Source organism: Pleurodeles waltl, chromosome 7 (assembly GCF_031143425.1).
Source record: "Pleurodeles waltl isolate 20211129_DDA chromosome 7, aPleWal1.hap1.20221129, whole genome shotgun sequence".
Taxonomy (NCBI): domain Eukaryota; kingdom Metazoa; phylum Chordata; class Amphibia; order Caudata; family Salamandridae; genus Pleurodeles; species Pleurodeles waltl.
The window spans coordinates 1,249,739,463-1,249,762,000 of NC_090446.1; the positions used below are offsets into that span (position 1 = coordinate 1,249,739,463).

At 42.2% G+C, this 22,538-nt stretch overlaps 1 protein-coding gene across 4 annotated transcripts in view; it reads left to right on the forward strand.

Moving 5' to 3' along the window:
* TMEM220 (transmembrane protein 220) overlaps positions 1–22,538 on the forward strand; it is a 178,758-nt gene that overhangs the window by 46,497 nt on the left and 109,723 nt on the right. For 2 of the 4 annotated variants that reach the window (XM_069200391.1, XM_069200389.1), the window contains exon 2: positions 9,845–9,874. The exons of 1 other annotated variant lie outside the window; for it this stretch is intronic. In XM_069200391.1, the coding sequence (XP_069056492.1) occupies positions 9,845–9,874 (30 nt within the window). Of the gene's footprint in view, positions 1–8,462; positions 8,564–9,844; positions 9,875–22,538 lie in introns of all 4 variants that reach the window. One more of the 4 variants, XM_069200392.1, reaches the window with a different exon arrangement.

The window sequence follows — 22,538 nt, forward strand, 5'->3', positions numbered from 1 at the left end:
ACTGTTCACCCCACTGGGTCAGGATCAACAACTCGGTCAATAATTCTTACCCCAGGTTTACTTCAGGCAGAAAGTCTCAAGTCTTTGCACTTGACTACCTTGGACCATGTCTCAATCCTGTGCTCGGGTGTCGTGCCATGGGTGAACCCTCACAGTGTTCTCCCAGGTCAAGGTCTTTGACGATCACGTCCTGAACCCTTTGTTCCTGCGGCTACCACTGCTTGACACCTGAATTGAGCTGTGACTAAAGCACTGCAGATCCAATGTCACAGAAGAGTTCCTTTAGCAGTTACCACCCCCTCCCCCCCCCCCAGGTTTCCCTCAACTCCAGTATTGTCAGGTGATCAGATTAGCGTTGGTCTGTGGGTCTTGACAGAGTTTCTCCAACAGTTATGGTCTACCAGGCCAACTAGCTTCCTTCACCAGCAAAGTCCAAGCTGCCCGGGGTCCTCTTAACCTCAAATTATCTTACTTGCTTTTGGTGGCAGTAGCTGCAGCTTGCAACCTGCAGCAGCTGTCAGCAGACATAGCCACTCTCGAGTTGGTAACATCTTTGGAGGCAGTTCTGAGCCAGAACCATTCAGGGAGATCAGGAGGCCCACTTATGCTATGGATCTTTTCTGGCTTCGCTGTCCAATGCAGATTGCTTTCTCTGGTTCCTTATGCTGCAAACAGACTAGGCTTCCCTTCCCGGATAGTCTCTTCTGCAGGGCCAGACCCACTCCTTCTCTCTCTTGCCCTCCTTCTCTCTCTTTCAGCAGACAGACAGGCTTCTAGGTATTGGGCGAACCTGCAGCTCCTCCAGCATAAAGGTTGTTATACTACTGCAAGTCATGTGAGAGTAATATGCATGTTGCATGATACTGTGAAAATGGAATTTCACTGCTGTAAGATTCAATTATGGTTTGAAATATAATGTTCCAGGTGAGGACAGTTGCTCTGGTCAGCATGGGAAGCTGTATTTCTTGTGATCAGCTGGAATAAACCTCAGTGTAACAACACTTGTTTGTGCATCAGTGTTATTATTCACAACAATTTGGAGACAAACTGACTAGGGCTACATTGGAAGGTTTGGCACTGATTGATCAAAAGAAACTACAGCCGAGTTGAAGCGAGTGACAGCTGAGGAGTGACTGGGTCAAACCTACAGTGTGTGGGCAGCCATGGTGCGCATACTTGACAGCTGGAAGTATCACTGTGCTGTGGGCAAGTAACCATTTGCGCTAAGAAAATACTTGAAAAGTTTAACAGTACCACTAGCATTGTGAGGGCTTCACATTGAACACTTCTAAGTCAGGCAGTCAGTAGCGCACAGCCATTTTGGAAGCTCTTCTTGACTGAAGCTGCATTCAGCGTACAACATAGCAGCCGCTTTACAAACAGCGACCATTTTAACTCAAGTCAAGAGTTCAAGCTGTGACGCCCACACCTGCTAATGAACACAGATCGTATTTCGGACTTGATATTTTGATGCAGTGATATCCACACCAGCAAATATCTTGATGTGCATAATGTTGTTTTTTGTTAGTGCACGTTTAGGAGAGGTGATGCGCACATCTTTGGAGCATTTCAACACATGCTTGTGGGAGCATCAGAGTTTGTGAAAAGTGCGTTTCTTTGGTGATGCGCACACCAAGATAATATAAGGTAACTGTTATTAGTGCATTTTTTTGAAGCGGTGGAGTGCACAAATTAATTAGATTGTTGAGAAACTTACCTTATTTTAAATATATGTTTCTTTCAGTTTAACCTGTGCATCATATGTATTGTAAAACCTTGAGTATAACTTTTAGATATAGGTACTGTTTTATCTTCCAGTATTTAGGTGTCACTGTGGTGTCTTCGCAAATGTCAATTATTATGTCACCAAGCTTCATACCACAAACTGTCACCCTTTCAAATCCTTGGGAAGATTTGATACTTCTATTTAAAATTACCTAGTAGCACTAGATGCCCTGGAATTTTCACCTGCATGGAAGATGGCTTTTCTTTTGAGTACTCTGGGTAAAGCGGGTCAACTTATTTTTAGGTACTTACCTCTGGCACTAGAAGCCAACAGTCAGCCAATTCAAGATGTGTTTAAAGAAGCTAGACATAGACTTTAGATTATGTTCATAAAAGAGGAGAACTTGGTCTTGATTTAGTTTGTTGTTTACTCAGCAGTTTGATGCTGAGTATAAAACAATCAGTGGATGTGTGTCTAGACTAAGAGAGTTATCTACAAAGTAAAATTTGGACCCATGACAGATTAACTAATTCAGGATCAATTAATTGTGCAATGTAAAAGTAAAAAGATCCAGGAAAGATCGTCAGCAGTTAAAAACCCCACTTTGAAAGATGCAGTTGCTGTAGGAAAAGTTGTTGAACAATGCGATTGTTGCATGAAGAGATGGAAAAGAAAAATAATACTGAAAATTCAGGGGTTGGGGCAGTTTTGAATTCGAACGAGGAAGTCATTGCTGCTGTTAAATCCCAGAAGAAGTATTTTAAGGGTGGTATATAGTTTAAGCAACCCATCAAGTGCTGCAGCAAATCTGGAAGCCAGGCCATGTGGCAGATTCTAAATTCTGTTTCGCAAATAACAAGGAATGTAGAAAGTATGACAGAGTATGTCAGTTTGCCAGAATGTGCAAGTTTACTAGTTGTGGCACAGTTGCAGTGATTTCTGGTACTTCTCATGTCAGAAATCAAGAGAATGCTAAAATGTTCTGTGTGTAGAGTAAAGGGGACATTCGGTCAGAAAGCAAGAGGAACAATCGACCTAAGGCAATGTTTGAGGTGCATGGTCATAACAAATCATGGTTGATACAGGGTCTGTGTATAGATCATTCCCAGGAAAATGTTTGAGTATGAATGGAGTGGAGTTGTATTGCAGCCCAAAGATATTTCCCAAGGAAGACATTAAGGAGAATCTGTTGAAATTTTAGGTTACATGCATGCAAGCATTGGATTTGAGAATAGGAATATCCGTGAGAATGTTTATGTATGGACCACCAATTGTGGAGTGCAATCAATATTATCTGCACATTATAATGAATCCAAGGGTGCCTTCACAAGTCATGGTTGTCGAAGACGAATCATTGTCAGACATTTTGGATAGTGTTACATTTTTTAAAACAAACTAGGTCAGCATAAGGGATATGCACATAAGATCATGTTGAAGGGAGGAGGGTTACCCGTCCAACATAAAGTTAGGAGGGTACCAGATGTTGTGCTTAATGAAGTAAGAAAAAAGATTAAAGAAATGTTGGATGAGGGAGTCATAGAGTCCATGGAAGCATCCAAGTGGATATCACTAGTAGTAATCAAGAAGAAGGCTAATGGTTGCTTAAGATTTTGTGTTGACCTCCCATCTCTCAATCAGAGTGTTATAGCCGACACATTCCCTCTCCCCAACATTAACAAAATAGTACTCATACTGAAAGATGAGAAGTATTTCTCTAAGCTAGACCTAAAGACTAAGTATCACCAAATCAAACTCCGTGAACATTCAAAACCATTCACTGCATTCATTACAATGGAAGGGACTTTCCATTTATTCATATTGTGTCCTCACACTGCAGGATTTGTTTCCTCACACAAATGATGCAATTGGTACAGGACGGCAGTAAAAAAACAAGCTTCCCTCATTCACAGAAGAAAGCAAGTGCAATCTTCCATCTCTAGCAGAGTAGATCCAGTAGGGCAGACTAATACAAGCTTTAATCTTTCACATAATATGTACAGTTAAGGCATACGTGACATGCAAGTTAGAGACAGATCTCTTGAGTGGATACTTTACTCATTTAGGGGAGTGTATAGTTTGATGAATAAGTGAATATTAGTATTCTGATGCCATTCTCACCTTAGGTCATATTCCACATTGACTTGCTGAAAAATGCATGTTTTCCACATGTTTAGAAGCAGAAATGTGTTGTAAATGGCCCTTTCTGCAGGGCTAGCCCCAAACTTTTTGCTTTTCTCCTCCTATTTGTCTGACCCTCTTCTTGTTGGCTTTAGGAGTCTGGGCACTTTATCACTGCTAATCAGTGCTAAAGTGCAGGTGCTCTCTCCCCTAAAACTTGGTATAATTGGCTTACACATGTTTGGCATATGTAATTCACCTATAGGTCCCCTGTAAAGTGGTATGCCATATAACCAGAGCCTGTAAATTTATTTCTACTAGTGGACCTGCAGAGCTGATTGCACTTCCCACAGAAGTCTCAGGCCTGCCAGTGCAGTGCCTGCATGTGCAGTTTACTGTCACATGGACTTGGCAATACAAACTACTTGCCAAGGCCTAAACTCACCTTTTACTACACCTAAGACACCCCCATGGTAGGCCCTAGATAGCCCTATGTGCAGGGTGCTGTGTATGTAAAAGGTAGGACATGCCCCTATATATGTTACATGTCCTAGCAGTGATATGCAACCTATTTAGTTTGTCTTTACTATGAGTGCTTCTCCTGTCATAGGTTTGCATTAGGAATTCCCCTATAAATGTCCAAGTGGTAATTTCGGATCTCATCTGTGAGTAGTAGTGTGGGCATGTTTGATATGTTTGGAGTGGTAGTGAGCAATCCTGCTTACTGGTGTAGTTGAATTGCACATTACTAGTTTAGAAATGCTACTTTTAGTGTCACAATTTAAAACTGCTCCAAGAGGATTATTTAGTTATAGTATACGTACATATGTTCAAGTCTTCAGTTAATAAATAAGACAACTCCGTACTGTTAAAATCCAATGTATTACTCAATAGTATTCAGGAAGTTCAAAAAAATGTACAACAATTACAACGAATGTCTATTTCATAAACAGCACTGTATATAACCCCCCTAGATCATAAGATTGAATCCCAACTGCAGATCCAGGAAGGGGTTATAACCCTCCTCATGACACAGTCCTGCACATGTTGATTCTTGCCCTATTGGGATACCACATTCTATCCTAGAAATGGTATAAATATGCACAGTATGTTTTTCTTTCATGATGTTTGTCAACCTAACAGTAGTTCCTTTGTTGCACTCAATGTGATGGTTGTGACAATTGCCTAGTTGGCAATTTAATCACTGCTTTATGTCGTATCGGTCTATGATTTATGTACAGTATACTTTATAAATGTATATAATATTGTATGGAGTCTCTTTTGTGGTGTATTTATTGTGTCACTAGTGTAGTACATATGACCTCTGGGGATAAGCCTGACTGCTCTGTGAAGCTACCAGAGGGGTCAGCACATGTTTCTTTGGTGTGTAACTTACTCACCCTGACTAGAATGGTAGGTTCTGCCTGGCTTAGGTGCATAGCTTTGCCAACCAGAAACCCCATTTTTAACACTGGTAAATCATAGATCATTGTTATTTGTAGCTATTCAGGCACAGCTAAGTAAGTATATTCTATACAGGCACACATGGTGAATCTGTGCCCATCAGGTGCTGTGTAATCAAAGCCTCAGCGCTACACCAATTCAGAATGTTGAGAGCTGCCAGTGAGTTTGTGATTTGTTTACGAAATTAAGAGGAATGGAGGTAGTTTCAACAGTTTAGTGGTACTAAATAGCACTCTTGTTCATTACTTTGGTTTCTCTGCTGTTCTCTGTTTTTCATACACCGGTAAAGGGCTTCTGAGTAGTTAAGTTAGAATCTGTTTAAAAAACGGCCACATAATTCCGACCCCTGCACAAAGCCCTGTTAGTACAGGGATTAGAATTACAAGTCAGATGATGTTTACTGTAATTACTAGCTGATAAAGTATGAACCCCTGCAGTTTTCCCTAGGTACGTATCGGCAGGTCAAACCTGCAAATATATATTTAAGGGGAAATAATTCCAAGTTAATGCAGGACATGTGGATTACTTTGTGGAAAGTACCAGTAGTACCACAGTCCTCATGCTACGCTCCATTTTGAACAGTAAAGCTTGTAATTGGAGGTAAATACCACACCCTCAAAACCTGATCCTCCTTGTACCAAATTTTATTTGCTGTGTAAATTATTTCCAACCCCTTTGAGGCATTTTTAGTCAGAGCCTTGGTGGATAAGTTTATCTGAAGCTATGTACATATTTCTGTGTTTTCAAGTTGTGCGTGACGGAGTCTAAATCACGTGTTTTCTTTTAGTTTATCCTACATTATTGTCCAGTTAAAAAGACTCCAATCGAACCTTTATTCATGAAATATAAAGCGAATTACAATGTAAGGTCTGACTCACCATGAGTGCAGAGGCACCATTTGCCCTAGTGACGGTATAAATGCATTAGTGTGAAGAGCAACCAGGGCACAAGCCGAGGGGTAAACTGTGTCTATTTACTCTTTTCTCAGGTGGACGTTGTCCACCTTGGCAGAATGTTGGGCCCCACAGAAATATGCTGAACTCGTTGTGGTGTAATTGTCAGACACCAGGACACATTCAGCAGCGCCTGAACATTCTCTGCTTTCATTCTGAGCAGCACGGTGCAGATGATGGGGCTTTGTTATTTTAAATTGCAGCTGAGCCCAAAACAAAGGCTGAATTTAAGGGTTCATCTCTTTTTGATGGAGTATGCTCTCTGGGAGAAACCTGAATTCTCACCCCTAGATGCAAATGCATTGGACGGGAAACAGTGCCATACAGCTTATTCATTCACAAATACTTGAGAGGGCTGTGTTTGAGCTTTTTCAGTCCCTGTATATGAGAGATATTCATGGACTAAAAAGATTTCAGATGTGTTGGTCTGTCCCAGTATTAACACAAACAACAAAAATACCACCTTTTTGTTTTATTTATTTGATAGCACTGCTCATCCCAGTCCAGGGTTTCAGAGCAATTTACATCACATGTACACTTTATACATTGACAATAAATCAAATGCGTGTAAATTGGTGCACAGAATGTGTTACTTAAGAGAGTGAGGATTACAAGGTCTAGGAGTCATGTCCATAGCTTACTGTGCTGCATTAGAAGGATTACAATTTATTGTCTGCAAGTAACAAAAGGATCTCTGTGTTAAAAGCAAAAACCCACATATCCAACTACATAAAATAAACATCTGCCATCTGTATGTTACATGATGTGCTTTGCAGGAGACATATCAACTTTCTATGCTACTTTAATTCAAAACTGGGGCTAGACAAAACACAGATCTCTATAGCAAATACATTAACCTCCAGAGTTATCTTACTGTTATTCTGTGTCAGGACCGGAGGCTCAGATTATGCTTGTCTTGCTATGCTTTAATATAGCTCACCAGCCAATAGAAATATATTTGTCAAAAAACTACAAATCCCATGAACCCCACATAGTATCAGAACAACCATAGAGTCCAGCCCTTTAGAACCTTTGTGACGCAAAGCCTCTTCCTCTTTCTTTGCTGCTTCGCAGCCAGTTAAGTGTATTTTACCTCGCAGGCATGCGCCAAACCGTTATTGACATCTTTAGCCGCCTCTGGGATGGCTTACAATTCTATCAACAATTTCCGTTCCGCCATTTCTGCCGGCCATGTCTTTATTGATGGTAGACCTGTTGGCCAGTTACCTGTTGTTTGTAATCTGATTCGGGGCATTAGGTTATTAAACCCCCCTCTACCCAAGTATTCTGAGCTCTGGGATGTTAACATTGTTCTAAGGTTTTTAGACTCCTGGCCTTCCAATAAATACCTTTCCAGGAAGCAACTTTCTGCCAAGCTTACCATCTTGCTTTGTCTCATTTCATGTAAACGTGTTTCTGATGTTAATGCTTTAGATTTAGCAGGGAGGCATTTTTCTCCTGAAGGTGTTTCGTTTGTCATCTCTAGAAGGACTAATTGCAACACCAGGTTGATATCCTACCCAGCATTTCCAGATAGTAGCAAACTTTGTGTTGTCCAATGCATAAAAGATTATGAGGTAAGTACTTCAGAATTCTGGTCTGGCATATTGGGCTAGCTGCTTATTTTGCTCCAAAAGCCATTTAAACCTGTTTCTTCGGCTACCCTTGCCAGGTGGGTGAAATGGATTTTGGCTGAAGCAGGTATTGATACTTCCAAATTTGGAGCGCATTCTGTGAGGGGTGCTATGGCATCTAAGTCTTTTGCTCTTGGTTCTCGTTTAGAAGATATCTTGAACGCAGCAGACTGGTCCTCTGATTCCACTTTTAAGAGGTTTTATTATAAACCTATTTTGGATGTGTCGTCAGTTGTTATGGCAGGACTTTAAACTAGCATAATCTGAGCCTCCGGTCCTGACATAGAATGAAAAATGTTCTAGCTATCGCGTTTAGAATTTTCAGTTCTATTAAGGGCACGGAGGCGAGGATTATCCCACCCATGATTATTGTTTTGACTTTCACCTTATCCTGATTTATTTATTCTTTGTATTGCATATTGTTGATGTGATTTTTAAGCAATAATGATATTCATTTCCTACCCTATTGTATTGTTATATATAAAAAAAAAAAAAAAAAAAGTTTGATTTTATCTGCCTTATTATATATAAGACACTGTTTATGGCTCGTTATTTTATCTGTCCTAGGTCAAGAGGATAAATGATTCGGATTCCATTGCCTGGATTTCCTCTGGGATTCTTCTCCTCCTACCTCGTTGTTGATGGGGTGTTCGTCGTTTCTGGTTCAGGTGTTGGTCGTTCTTCTTTTCTGGACTCCAGGTTTAATTGTGACTCTTCGGCATTAATTCAGTAACTATGTCTATGTGCAAAGAAAGAGGAAGAGACTTTGCGTCAGGAAGGTTTTATAGGGCTGGACTCCATGGTTGTTCTGATACTATGTTGGGTTCATGGGATTTGTCTTTTTTTTTAAAATATCTTTCTATTGGCTGCTGAGTTATATTAAAGCATAGAAAGAGAAGCATAATCCTCACCTCCGTGTCTTTAATAGAAGTGAAAATTCTAAACGTGATAGCTAGAAATTTTTTCATTATTCCCTGAGATTTATGTAGCATGTGTCTTAACCCCATAATATTTTTTTAAATGTAGACTTTGCAAAAAATTAAGCAGAAGAGATTTACTCCCATTTTACTCCTTGTTGCCAATGTATTTGTGGTAGGGTTTTAAAAATGAATATATAAGTTATGGCCCAGATTTTCTGTCTGGGTTGTGCCACTTTTTTGTTAAATATTGTAATGTGCTCTCTCAAATGTACTCATGAGGGACCTGCTAAGCATATGTGTGAGGTCTTAAGATCTGATGTCACTTCTTGAAATTATACTTCCTGTGAGGTCATGACTTACAATGCCACTTCCTGTAATGCCATGTGTGATGTTACACGCCACCTGGATACTGCCCAACTTGGTTAGTCCCCCCACCATCTTTTTTTTTTTAGAACTTGTGGTCTGAGAACAACTATTTGTTGCTACATTATTTAGGCTAAAACTAACATTTATTTCCAGGCTACCTGGAACGCCTTCATTCAGCAGTGGAAGATTCCCCTATTGATAGGGAAGGTACATTTTGTGTAGAAATACAAACTTCCGTCCTTGAGAGGACAAATATAGGCAACGCAGCAGCAGTGCAAGCTTCTCTCAGTGTGAGGCCGAATCCAGAGTCTGAAAGGAGCGCTGTATCTCCGATCAAATGACCCGACACTGCGAAGGCGACTAGAGCCAGTGTGTTTCATATTTACTGTCTCTTGTCAGCGCGCTCCAGAGCCATGATCGTGAAGTAACATATTGCTGCTTACTTTCTATGAAACACAAGGATCGAAACGCGCGTAAATGAATATAAACGTTGGCGTTATTTGGCCTCCTGGCCCGTGATGCTTGAATTCGTCAAGAAGCTTCCTCGTTCAGTTAAGTTTCTTCCCTTCATGCGAAGTACAAAAGTGTTGATCGATGAATGTATCTTATTGCCCAAATGAATTATTAGCTTGCATAAAATCACAGATCTATTTAATTTTACAGGTAAACGATCCAGATGCAGCCACGTGGATAGTAAGTATAAACCATGAGACGCCTTATAAGTATCCTGCAAGTAAGGGTGAACTTAAACAGCAGATCGTCACATTGTTAAAAATAAATGTTTTTATTTTAGCCATGTCGTATAGCTCTTTTATGGATGAAGCATGTGCACCCTTATTTTCTAACAGTCCTTCAATAGTGCCTACCACTCTCCTGTCTCCTAGAGATATAATTTGTTTTATCATCTCTAACTTTACGCACTGCCGCATGGTCTGCCCTGGAAAAAAATGCCAAATATATTTGCATCCCGCCATATGACAGTTTCTGTTATCGTCCACGAGATGGGGCTATTGCATCATCATGTTAATGGATGGAGTTTACGTAATAGGCGAGCAGAAGATAGACTGAAATTATATCGTTTTTTTAGCTGTCGTACATTCGTGTTTCGAGGCACAAACTATACATCATTCCCATCGCCCGTGTTTATAAATACGACGTTGTGGGCTGATGTTATCTCATCTCGATATAGTTCCGCCTTCGTTTCTGTCTAGTGCTGTTACAGTGCTTTAAATGGGCCGGTACTCACCGGTACTAAGTACCGGCACTTCTGAATTTCCTGCCCTTGAGTACCGGAACTTCTCCATGGCCAAAGAGAGTACCGGTACTCACGGGGCAACAAGGCAACCTCAGTCAAATGGGTATCTCAGAAAGAAGCGCAAAACAACGGAAAAACAAGTCGGCCGTTTCCGTGCAGCACTCTGAAAATCGAGTGCTAACGGTAGATTAGACTGTGCTAATTAAGCATCGGCCCCATGCATTGATTCTTAGGTGCCAGGGAGTTTGGGAGGGGCCCAAGTCACACTGTGACTATTAACACAGTGTCCAGTCAGGCTCAATGGAGTCAATAGCGCTGTAGGTGTGAGAGTAGAGCCATCTAACAGCCATACATCGTAACTGAGGTAAATCTAAGTGAAGGCTTCCTGCTGTACAGCAGAGTAAGCCAGCACTTGTTTGGTGCCATGGTGAGGAAGAAGGTGGTGATAGTAACTCTGTGGCAGAGCGGGTGGGAATCCAGGTTTAGTAATGTGGACAGACATCAGCTTATGTAAGCGTTTCTAAAAACAAAACAATTGAAGGCCCCGTGTGCGTGCATGAGTGCTTGTAAGTGACTGTGCGTGTTCTTGTATGCGTGAGTGTTGTCTGCAGTGTCCAGCACAGTAACTCTATAGTTGCCAGCCCGACAAGCCCTGCATTCACACAGTTTGGCTGTGAAGCAAACGTAAAAATGTTCGATTGTAGCAAGTGCAACGCCACTCTGTCTCTCAAGTGCAGATATGTTTTTTTCTGCAGTGCCTCAACACCACTGTACTTTGTTTTTAATAGTCCGTTTTCTCTTGGGTTAATGGAGTAGCTGGGAGAGGCAGAGATGGGCAACCAACAAATTAACAAGGAGAGCCCAGTCGGAGCCGAACTAAGAGTCTGGCTTGGCTTTAAGAGAAGTGCAGAAGTCGAGCCTTGAAAACATTAACATTTTAAATACAATTGTAATTTTTAACATGTGGGAGCATTTCACCTTGGTACATAGGCTGGTGGGTGTACATTTCATCTTAATACCAAAAGAGAGACCATGCCACTGGCTAATGTGAGGGTCATAGAGTGGAGTAACATGCTGAAAGACAACGTGGTTGATGTAAGGTGGTTTGAAGTTTTTGAGCACTGAGTACTATAGATCTATTATAATGCTATAAACAGATAAGGCTGTTTTTAAATAGAATGAAATTATGGAGTATAATTTTCAAGGTTTCTTTCTTAAGTGACCAGTGGTGGCTGCCATGTATTTAGAGTGGTGGGACGGGCAAAATACATGTAGCATTCAAATAATAATAATAGAAAAAGGAAATGGCACTTACCTTCCTCACTTGCAATAAACGACCTCCTTGCTCGGGTGTCTTCTCTCCTTGAAGCTCTGGACCCAGGAAAGTACTATGTATGTATTAAACAATAAAAACATTGAGTCAAAAACAGGGTAATCCGAATTCCTAAAACACATTAAAAAAATAAACGCAATGAGCCCTTTTCAGTGAGACGTTTGTAAATGGATGCTATCGAGTTACTCCTCTGTTTGAACCAGTGGTCAAAGTATATTGAAAACGAATGGGAGCTGTGACGCTGCATGCAGGGGTGCGGGACACGCAGGTTGGCGGGATCAAAGGTGTAGCTGTAAAGAGACAAAATATACTGTAACTTTTTTAGGTCCTTATTCAGATACATAACTATATATAAAATAAAATAACATACAGCTCAAATAAAAAATAAATACAGGTTAATCAATTTAAAATGCACTATCGTACATTATGAAACCTCTATTAGTTACTGCACTGCAGAGGCCTGTGTTTCTAACCAGAGAGACACATAATTGAAACCTGGTTGGTGAAGCAGACAGTAGTGATTTGTATATGTTTAGTGCTACGAGGTCAGTCTGTCACAAATAGCACTGTACATATTTAAGTCCATATTTTAAACTTGCACTGCACACATAGGACAGATAGGCTGCTACAAAAAGCCAAAATAGTTTAACAAAGTGCTTCAAAAAATATAGATTTTGTATGTGGAGCAACCTTTTTTCTAACCGTATTTTAAAAGCACACACTTCTCAGCTCAGGTGGTAACACCCTACAGTACCACTCAGAAATAATAAATCGATGTCATCAGGAAGCTTCAAGTCATTCTGTTAATTAAAGCCAATTCCCGCTTTTAAGCACCCTCTACATTTGCAGATTAACCGGAATTGACCGTCCCTGGATGATTGGCTTCTCACAAAAATAGGAGAACTCTATTTCTTAAATTAAAGTGTGGACACATCATGCCCCATACAACTCCACCCACTTAGACCACTGATTTGAAGCCTTTTTTGGATAATCTGGAATTTATAAAGAATTCCCGAAGCACCACTGGGAAGCTCATAGTTGGAAAGCTTCCATGGAGTGCACACGTGTGTAAACCTATGCATACATATAATCAATGGATGCACTGAATACATTGTTAACTTTTCACCAGAGGTAAAATATGTGTCCCCATGACCCCAGGAAGAAACATCTTCCCTGCAGCAGTTTTCAGAAGTGGGAAGGGTGGGGCGGGGGTTGTTCCTTTTCCACCCTTGAATAAAACAAATTCTAGCTTACGTGTCAATAATTTTAATTCTATTAAGGACACTGAGGCGAGGATTATACTTTTCTCTCTTTACTGAACAATTAACAGCAGCCAGTCAGATCTTTAAAAAACAATAACTACTTTTCCCAAGTGCCCCCATAGTGCATACTGTCCACCAATCACATGTCTGCACTATGTTTATCTGTCCCTGCAAATACAGTCCTTCCTCTTTTTTTGCAAGCAGTGTAAATCTAATACTTGACTCTTTGGAACTGGGATCCCACCGCCAAATTGAATCTCACACTGCCAACCGGGCTGAAGACCTTGAAACAAAAATTCCTTTTCTTTTTTTTCAAACCGATCCTTCAGAAACCCTTGTTATCCGCACCTAAAGTCAAACAAAGACAACTAATAATACCCAATCCATAACCATGAAACAACGGGTGGGCATCCAAATAAAATTCAACACATTGTGCATAACATCATCAAGCATTTTACAAATAACAATAGAAACAGACAAATTGTTTTGTGGGTGGGATAATCCATATCCTTAATAGCATTGAAAATTCTTGATGCGTAAGCTAGACATTTTTTTATTCTATGCCAGGACCGGAGGCTTCGGATTATGCTAGTTCAAAGCTGATCCACCACTGCAGACACCACATCAACAATAGGTTTGTGATTAAAAAAAAAAGTGGAGTCCGAAACCAGTCTGCTGCAGTCATTATGTCCTCTAAACGAGAACCAGTAGCAAATGCCTGAGAGGCCATAGCTACCTGAACAGAGTGAGCTCCAAACAGAAATATCTATCCCAGCTGCCCCCAATAACCATCTGACTCACCTTGCTAGAGTGGCAGCAGAAACAGGACCGAAAGTACTCAGTAATGAAACAAGCAATTGTCCCTGGATATCTCTGTGGGTCTCACAAGTACACTCCTCATTAATTTTCAAACATTTGACCACACATAGTTTCTGATGAGGAAAGTCTGGGAAAGCAACACATCTAGAAGCAGTCTTCGTATGTCTAGAAATAGTAAAAGAAACCCCCAAAGGGGTAAATAATCTACCTGCCAAATCCAACGCACGAACATCTGAGACTCGTCGGCAGGACACCAGATAAAGCAGAAGAGTACGTTTTGCTGACAGTTATTTGTGCAAAAGGTCTTCATTACAATGCAGAAAACATAAGACAACATCTTCATCCCATAACGAAGAATACCTAGGCTGAGGAGGCTTAACCATCCTGATACCGCGCAGCAGCTTGCATATTAGCGGATGCTCGCCGACCGGTTTACCCTCTAATGAGGATGACCCTCTGATATCGCAGACCTGAAATTATTAATGGTCCTGTAAGTTAGACCCTGTGCTGCTAAGTCAGAAAGAAAATTAACAATCATATTAATGCTCGCTACCATGGGATCAATGTGTTGCTGACTACACCAACAAACCATCTCCTCCAGGAAGATTCATTTAGCTTGTGAGTGCAAAGTGCCGAAGATTGAGACAAGAAAGACATTGCGCTATCCGAAACTCCCGGCACTTATCAGCATCTCCTGAAATCCTCCACAGATATGGATCCTCCGGAATAGCAATCAGTTGTGCACAAGACAGTAAGATCGCCACTGGAAACCATGGTTTAGCTTTCCAAAGAAGCGTCACCAAAATGAGCTCCGCCTTCTGTCTCCTCACCTGAAAGAGTACTCTCTGAATCATGGAGAATGAGGGAAATGTGTAGAGCATCTGACCCTAGAGCTAGAGGACCCGGTCTCCAATTGTAGAAACTTGGCAGTTGAGTATGCAGCCTCGATGCAAACAGGTCCATCGAACATGGACCCAACCAAAGATTCAGAGTGTGAAACACCTGCCGGCTGAGTTTCCAATCGCTGCCATCCTTCAGGGAGCAAGGGTTCCAGTCTGCCACCAGATTGCTGCGTTCCGGAATATACTCCACGGTCACTGATATATAATGTTGGAGGCAAAATTGCCAAAATTCTTTTGCAATCTCCACCTGGACTGGAGACCTGGTGTCGCCCAGGCGGTCCATATAATGGTCTGCCAATATGTTGTCCATGTGTTATGGGATACAACATTTCACCTGGTGGGGAGAAAGAGAGCTTATCGCAAACACCCCCGCTAGAAGGTCCAGGCAATTGATATAGACCATCAATTCTTCAGAGGACACCAGCCCCCTGTCTGTACCGAGCCACAATGAGCTCCTCAACCCCAGCGACTGGCATCCAGCTCTATGACCATCTCTGGTACTGATGTGAAAATGGCCCTGCCGTTCCACACATCCATGTGAGCCAACCAGCAGGAAATCTCTGCCCTCGCTTCGTCCAACCACAAAATCTGCTCTGAATGGGACAATCCTCCGCGAAGATGTATTATCTTCAGACGCTGCAAGGCCCGGTAATGCAGGGGCCCTGGAAAAATCACCTTAATAGAGGAGGCTAACAGGCACACCAACCGTGCTAGGGTCTTCAATGATATACTCGGAGAGACAAGGGCTCGCCTCAATTCTTTTTTGATAGAACTCTTTGCCAGAGGCAGTAACAGTTGGGGTTTGATAGTATGTACCTGAAAGTCTAAGAATTCTGTGACCTTGGACGGAGTCAAGATCAACTTGTCCGAATTGATAAGGAAACACAGATCCTGCAGAAGCTGGGCAGTTCAATGCAGGTGCATCAAGACCAAATCTTTACTTTGAGCCATGATCAGAATATCGTCGAGATATATAATGAGGCGGACGCCTCTTTCCCGAGGAACTGTACCACTGGATGTAAAAGCTTGGTGAAGCACCAAGGAGCGAAAGAAAGACCGAGGGGAGAACGGCAAATTCATACCACTGTTCTCGCCAATGGAACTGAAGATACGCGTCTTTAAGATCTAGACTTGTTAGAAAGTCCCCCTCTTGCAGAAGGTCGCTTAAGAGATAGATACCCTCCATCTTTAAGTAACTGTAGACTATCCAGGAATTGAACTCCTTCAAATTGAGCACTAGACAGGACCCCAGCCTTTTTTCTGTACTAAGAATACCAAACTGACAAGTCCAGAAGCGTAAGGGCTCATTCTTACTATGGCCCCCTTGCGCAGTGTGTCCATCTCTCCATCCATGAAAAAGCTCTCTACTTGGGAAAAATGAATGGGACAAGGAGGGGCTTTCTGTTGGGGGGAAGCATAAGTGTGTTCCCAAGCCGGAATATGCTCTTTCAACCTTCCCCCTAGAATAACTTCTGAGTAAGGAATGATTCTTACCTGTTGATGTCCCATCAAAGGCGGAGAAACCACCTCGGTTATCGGTTCTAAAGCCACAGCACCGGCTTCTCCAGTATCTGGGAGGGTAGAATCCAGATGTATAATAGGAGGTACGCCGACCCACTGGTTGTAGCCACCTGAGACCTGGTAAAATCTGCAGCCTGGCGCTCGGCCCCTGTAGCATCCGGCCCGGACAAAAAAGCCTGGACAAAAAGGCCCCCACCGAACAACTTTTTTCATAGAAGATTGGGCCTTATACAATGCAGAGAAAGTAACAACATACTTTCCCCAGTCTTTGACGAATTTGTCACCATGGAGCCTGCTGCGTTAGGGGTTAATTCTGCCAGCTTAGGGTCAATGTGCATTAAAAAGGACTGACAATAAAAAAGTACACCGAAAATTATGACACAGCTGTTAAGTACATTTCTATCTTTAGAAGCAAGAGCCCTAACACATCCATTGGATGTCATGCTTCATCATAGGCCTAGCTCCTCGTCAGACTGGCGCTGCAATGTCTGATGGGCTCCACGAGGAGGGGGGGGGGGCTTTTGCCGGAGATCTTTTGGGAAAAAAGCACGTGCCATGATGAAATCCAATAAGGATGAAGGAAGTCGGCTGAAGGAGAGAGCAGGAACAAAAAGTGGAATAAAATTGGCTCAAAAACCTCAAAATGAATTCAGTTTTAATTAGGACTACAGAGATCTTGGTCAAGATTAAAAACACTCAAGAGTGGACAGGGGACAATGTACCACCATTTTAAAAAACACTAAAATCTAGACTGGGACACACTCTCCCTCTAGCTATAATAGGTCAACATGTTTTACGCCTCAAACAGTCTACCCGTATCTAATGGCGCTTCATCAGGACCAAACAAAATTCCTAAGCTACAAAATGAGTCCTCCCTAGAAGATAAAGGACAAAAAGCAACTTACATCACATGCTATAAAAATGGGAACCTGAGACGGTGAACAACCTGTGAACAGAAAAATATGTCAAAAACGTAAAATGTCACATAAACTATTAGGATACCATGCCCACCTACCAGTGTTGTGGCAAACAGTGAGGTAGTGCTGCCATGCTGAATACGTATAAACCCCAATATAAGTTTTACCTTACCCTCCTTACTAGGAGATCAGGTTCCTTGGGAATGTGTGAGCCATTTGCTGGATGTCACTCACTGGAAAGTCATAAGTAGATCAGAAAATCATTTTGAAGAGAAACACAAGTATATACTGAACTTAAACTAAAGAATCATATACATATCCATCTATATAATGAGAGATAGTCAAATCAGAGTAACCCTATCAGGACAATTGTTTGAAGAAACACGTGAGAACGTGGGACACCCATTCAAAGACACTTTCAAAAGAACGAGTACCCTTCAGGGCCATAAGTAATACATGTTCAACAGAACTTAAAGCAAGGTCTTGTAAAAATCAAATTCGAAAAAGACATATGCTTCATGTAGCTACTGTGGTAATAAGCCAACAACAAAGGATGTACCATATTAACAAGTGATGACCCCGAACACCAAATCTGGACAAAAAAGCCTTTAGGGGCAGTCGTAAAGATCACAATATTCCGTATAAACCAAGTCTGCATCCGTTCATACGCCGCACATCGCGGTAACCGCATGCTCTTCAAATTACGGCACTTCATGCACCGCTCCGGCTATCATTACCGGCAATAGCTAAGTAAAGGGAATAATATGTAAAGCAGCCCATGCACCTCCGGGCAAAGGAAGGCCTACTCACGTTGTGGTGATATGTCCACTGCCTGGAACCTACCCAACAGCCGCAATCCCAGAAGTAACGGAATAACTAGCGGCGTTGGGTAGAAGGGCACTGTGTCTGATGTTGACCAATCAGAAGAGGGAATCGAGGCGCGCTGACGTAGCCGCGCTCGTAAGTATCACAAACCTAGCAACGTGGACAGAAACAAAAGACCCTCTCTAAAAAATATGTATACGGCGTTCTAAGGTCAACGCGCTCATAAATAATTCCTACATAGGCAGCCCCATCAAGGAAGGAAGAGGTATATGAGGGGCAATAGTTACGCCACAAATGCTGCAACTTCAGCTACCCATCGTGACTGAACACAAAATGGACATGTACGAGAGGGAAACAATCAGAAGCCAAGACAAATAGTATTAGATTCCAGGCTCTCATGGTATGTGAGGTCAAAACAAGGGTGAAGCCCATAGCACAGGTAACCAAGACATGAATTAATAGAAACTGAAAAAAGGCCTAACAAAAAAAAAGAAAGAAAACCAAGAAAAAATGTATAACAATTATTTTAACAAAAATATATTAGTGTCAAATGTCCGAAGGTCATACATAGGTTTATATGAAGAACAAATCTATAATTTTACACATTGAAAAAAGCTCATCCATGGTATCTCGTCATTTAACCCCTTGATGTGGGTTTCCTAATTTGAACACCCATCGTTGTTCTTTAGCAAAAAGGCTCTTGGACCCATTGGGTAAGTTATTGGGGGCCTCCAGAACCACCCAACAAAAGTCATTCGGACTATGTCCGGTTTCCGAAAAATGGACACTCAGTTTTGTTGTTGTGCGGCCACATCTGATGTTACTATGATGTTCATTTATTTTAACTTTAACTGGTTGTGTAGTCATGCCAACGTAACGTCGCTGACACGGACATGTGATCAAGTAAATACAATTGCGGGTATTGCAATTAGTGTGTTTGCGAAGGTCCCATTTACCAAGCGGATCCAAGTCTAAAGATTCTAAATGTGAGGTCAGACAACATACATTACAGTTGCCACAAGGATGGTGACCTTGTACTGAAGGCAACTGCCACAGAGTTGATTGCCTTGATAGTGGTAATACAATCCTAGGCCGAGTATGAACCACTAGGTCTCTGATATTTTTAGTACGTTTAAAGGCAAACAAGGGTTTTGGAATGTCCTCACCACCGCTACATAGAATGGACCATTGTTTGTTGATGAGTCTTTTTATACAGTTAGACGGGGGGGGTGTATGTAGAGTTGATGACTTGGTATGGGTAATGTCTCTCACGTAGTTTGGCAGTTAAATCTTCTGCTTGAGATGTAAAAGAAGAATTGTTACTACAATTACGTCGGAGACGATGGAACTGCCCATAAGGTAAATTGTCCCACAGGGCTTTAGGGCGATGGCTTTCATAAATCAGAAGGTGGTTACAGTCCGTTATCTTGCGAAAAGTACTGGTCTCTAGTTTGCTGTGCTTGATAGGTATCAAAAAGTCAAGAAAAGGAAGTTGGGTAGTAGAAACAGTAGAGGAGAACCTTAAAAAAAGATCAAGCCCATTGATCCAAGTCCTAAATGACTCTACTTTGGATGTAGGGCCCTGCCATACAATCAAGATGTCGTCAATATACCTGCGACACAGCTTGATGTTGATCGTACAAGGATTGGTATCATTGAGTATGTATTGTTCTTCAAAATGATACATATAGAGACAGGCCACACTCGGTGCTCCCCATTGATGTACCTCGTATTTGGTGGTAAAGTTGTTATTCAAACTTGAAATAATTCTCAGTTAAGGCCAGGGATGCACACTGCATGATGAGAGAGGTAGGAGTCGGGGAATTCCCAATGCTATGGGCTAGTATGTCCTCAACAACCCGAAGGGTGGCTTCCTGGGGTATGTTAGTGTATAAAGATTCCACATCTAGAGAAATCAATTTGTGTACTTGAACAGTGGCATTAATCTGGTTGACAAGATTCAAGACTTCTTTAGTGTCTTTAAGAAATGTTGAAGTCTTCTGTACTAAGAGTGGCAGAAAGTGATCAAAAAATGTAGCTAAAGGTTCAAAAATCGAGCCTATGCCAGAAACAATGGGACATCCAGGAGGGGGTCGTTTGTCTTTGTGGATTTTAGGAAGACAATAGAAATAAGGAATACGAGGATCGGGAGTGCCAAGAAAATCTGCCTCCTTAAGAGAAATCCAGGCATTTGATAGAGCTTCGTTGATCAAGGATCTAATTTTCAGTTGTAGACGTGCAGTGGGGTCCCGAAAAATGGGGACATAATGAGTAGAGTCACTAAGGAGGCAAAGGCACTCCTGTCTGTATATCTGTGTATCAAGAACAACTATCACGCCACCTTTGTCAGCTGGTTTTATCACTATGTTGGGATCAAGCGCCAGAGTCTTAAGAGCATCCTTTTCCAATGAAGTAGTATTAGTGAAAGTACGTTTAGGTTGTAGTTTCTTCACATCTGCTAGGACCGCCTTTTCAAATGTGAGTAGTTCACATGGCATAGCAGAACTCGGAGGATAAAAGGTGGAAAGATTGCGGAGGCCAGAATCAGTTGGCTGTGGTTTAACATGTTTATCCTTAAAGAAAAAATGCAAACAAATCTTTCTAAAAAAGTGAGAAAGTTCGCAATTCAGACAGAAAAAGTCTTCCTGGAGAGTGGGACAAAACTCAATCCTTTGTTTAAGTCTCTCAGTTCTTCAGCGGACAACTCCCTGGATGACAGATTGACGACTAAAGTCTTGTGGTCTGATTCTTGCCCTGACTTCTGGTTAACATCCGCGGCTCCTCCCTGGCCAAATGGACACGTCGTCCTCTTTCTCTTCGTCTGCCTCTTCCTCTGACCCGGTCTCGGCCTAAAAAAGGTACAAAGGGCAAGTAGGGACGTGGTTGATAGAATGGGTAGGGAGTATGCCATGGAGGTGGCTGGTTAACAGAGAACAGTGCGGGATTACAAATAGGCTGAGGTCCACCTTCATCTGTGCTCCATCCGTCAAATGAGGAGCTCCTGCTAAAGGTGTGGGGTTTTCTATAAGTGGGACCAGACTCACCAGAAGAACGTGACTGTGTGTCTACTTCGTAATCGTCATTGATATAAGTGTACACCTTTTCTTTGCAAATTTCTGAATGTCTTTTTGTCATTTCTGAACATTTTATTCATTGAAGATTGGATAAGGCTCAATGCGGAGAAAGTAGCAACATACTTTCCCAAGTCTTTGACAAATTTGTCACCATGGAGCCTGCTTCGTTAGGGGCTAATTCTGCCAGCTTAGGGTCAATGTGCATTAATAAGGACTGTCTGCGCTCGGTGGACATCGCACAATTTGCCTTACCCAAAAGACAGATGGCTCGTTCAGCCCAATCTAATACGGTCTGCAGATCCAGGGGAACATTGGTTTCTTTAGCCTGAACCGCCAGTTCCAGGATGTTTGTGATGGGACCTGAGATGTCCAGTTATTTATCCTGGCAACTCTTCCATGCCTGATCTAGGCCCCTTTTAGGATCTTTGGAGAATCTTTTAATGGAATTTGCCATATTCGGATCAAGATCAAGCATATCCTCTACTCTACCCAAAAGCAAGGGGTGAGGACATTCTGAGCACAGTGTGCTGTGCACATTGCAGTCAAACTCCTTCCTCAATCAACTCGGTGGAATGAGGGTGAACCATATTTTCCGGCCAAAAGACAAAGTGCAAGGAACCTGGTTGTCCTGTTGCAAATTGTAGGTCTTCTGCTTATGTTTGCCTGAAGGTTTAGGGTCATCATCTGCCTGATCAGTCTGTTGATTTAGAGGTGGAGGATGGAGTTGCTCCCCCCTGCGTAGAAGACCCCATAAAGGAATCCGGAGCCTCCAAAGCAGTGAAGGAGCCATATTCACGGCCCTTAATAACTGACGTAGCCATTTGGGCCAGAATTTCAGCAGAAAAGGCTGGTCCCATTGAGGCTCTCTGGGCAAAGCCCAAATCGGTAGTCTGGTCATCTCTCGATCCAGTCTCGGGCAGGGCACGCCCTCTCAATTCATGTTGGCCAAATCTCATAAGGGGTTGCCTAAAAGGCTTCAATGCATTAATGAGAGCCTGATTAACAGAATGCTGGACATGGTGCCCCAGGGCCTCACCCCATCTCTCCTCCATGTAAAGTGGGTCTGCTATCTCAGGGAGTTCCTGATAAGAGTCATCCTCTCAGGCGTAGTATGCTTTGCTTCTGAGCAAGTGGAAAGAAGGAGTTCAAGGGGGGGGGGGTCCCAGCAGGAATAAGCTCACAGATATTGAGCTGGACTGAATACAGTCCAATATACAAGTGACAAGCAGCAAGATCAAAAGTGGAGGGAGCTCCTGTGGTCAGAGCCCCTAAGGCAGAGCCCTGCAACGTTTATGCGCCCCGTCAGTCGTTCATGAGATCGCAAGGAACTGTCGCCACGTGTGCGCTGTGCTCGGTCTGATCTCCTGACTAAAACTGAGCAAATCGGATCAGAGCGCATGCACAACGTGAGGAGAAGAAAGAGGACTGCTATCCTCTCAAGACAAGCGG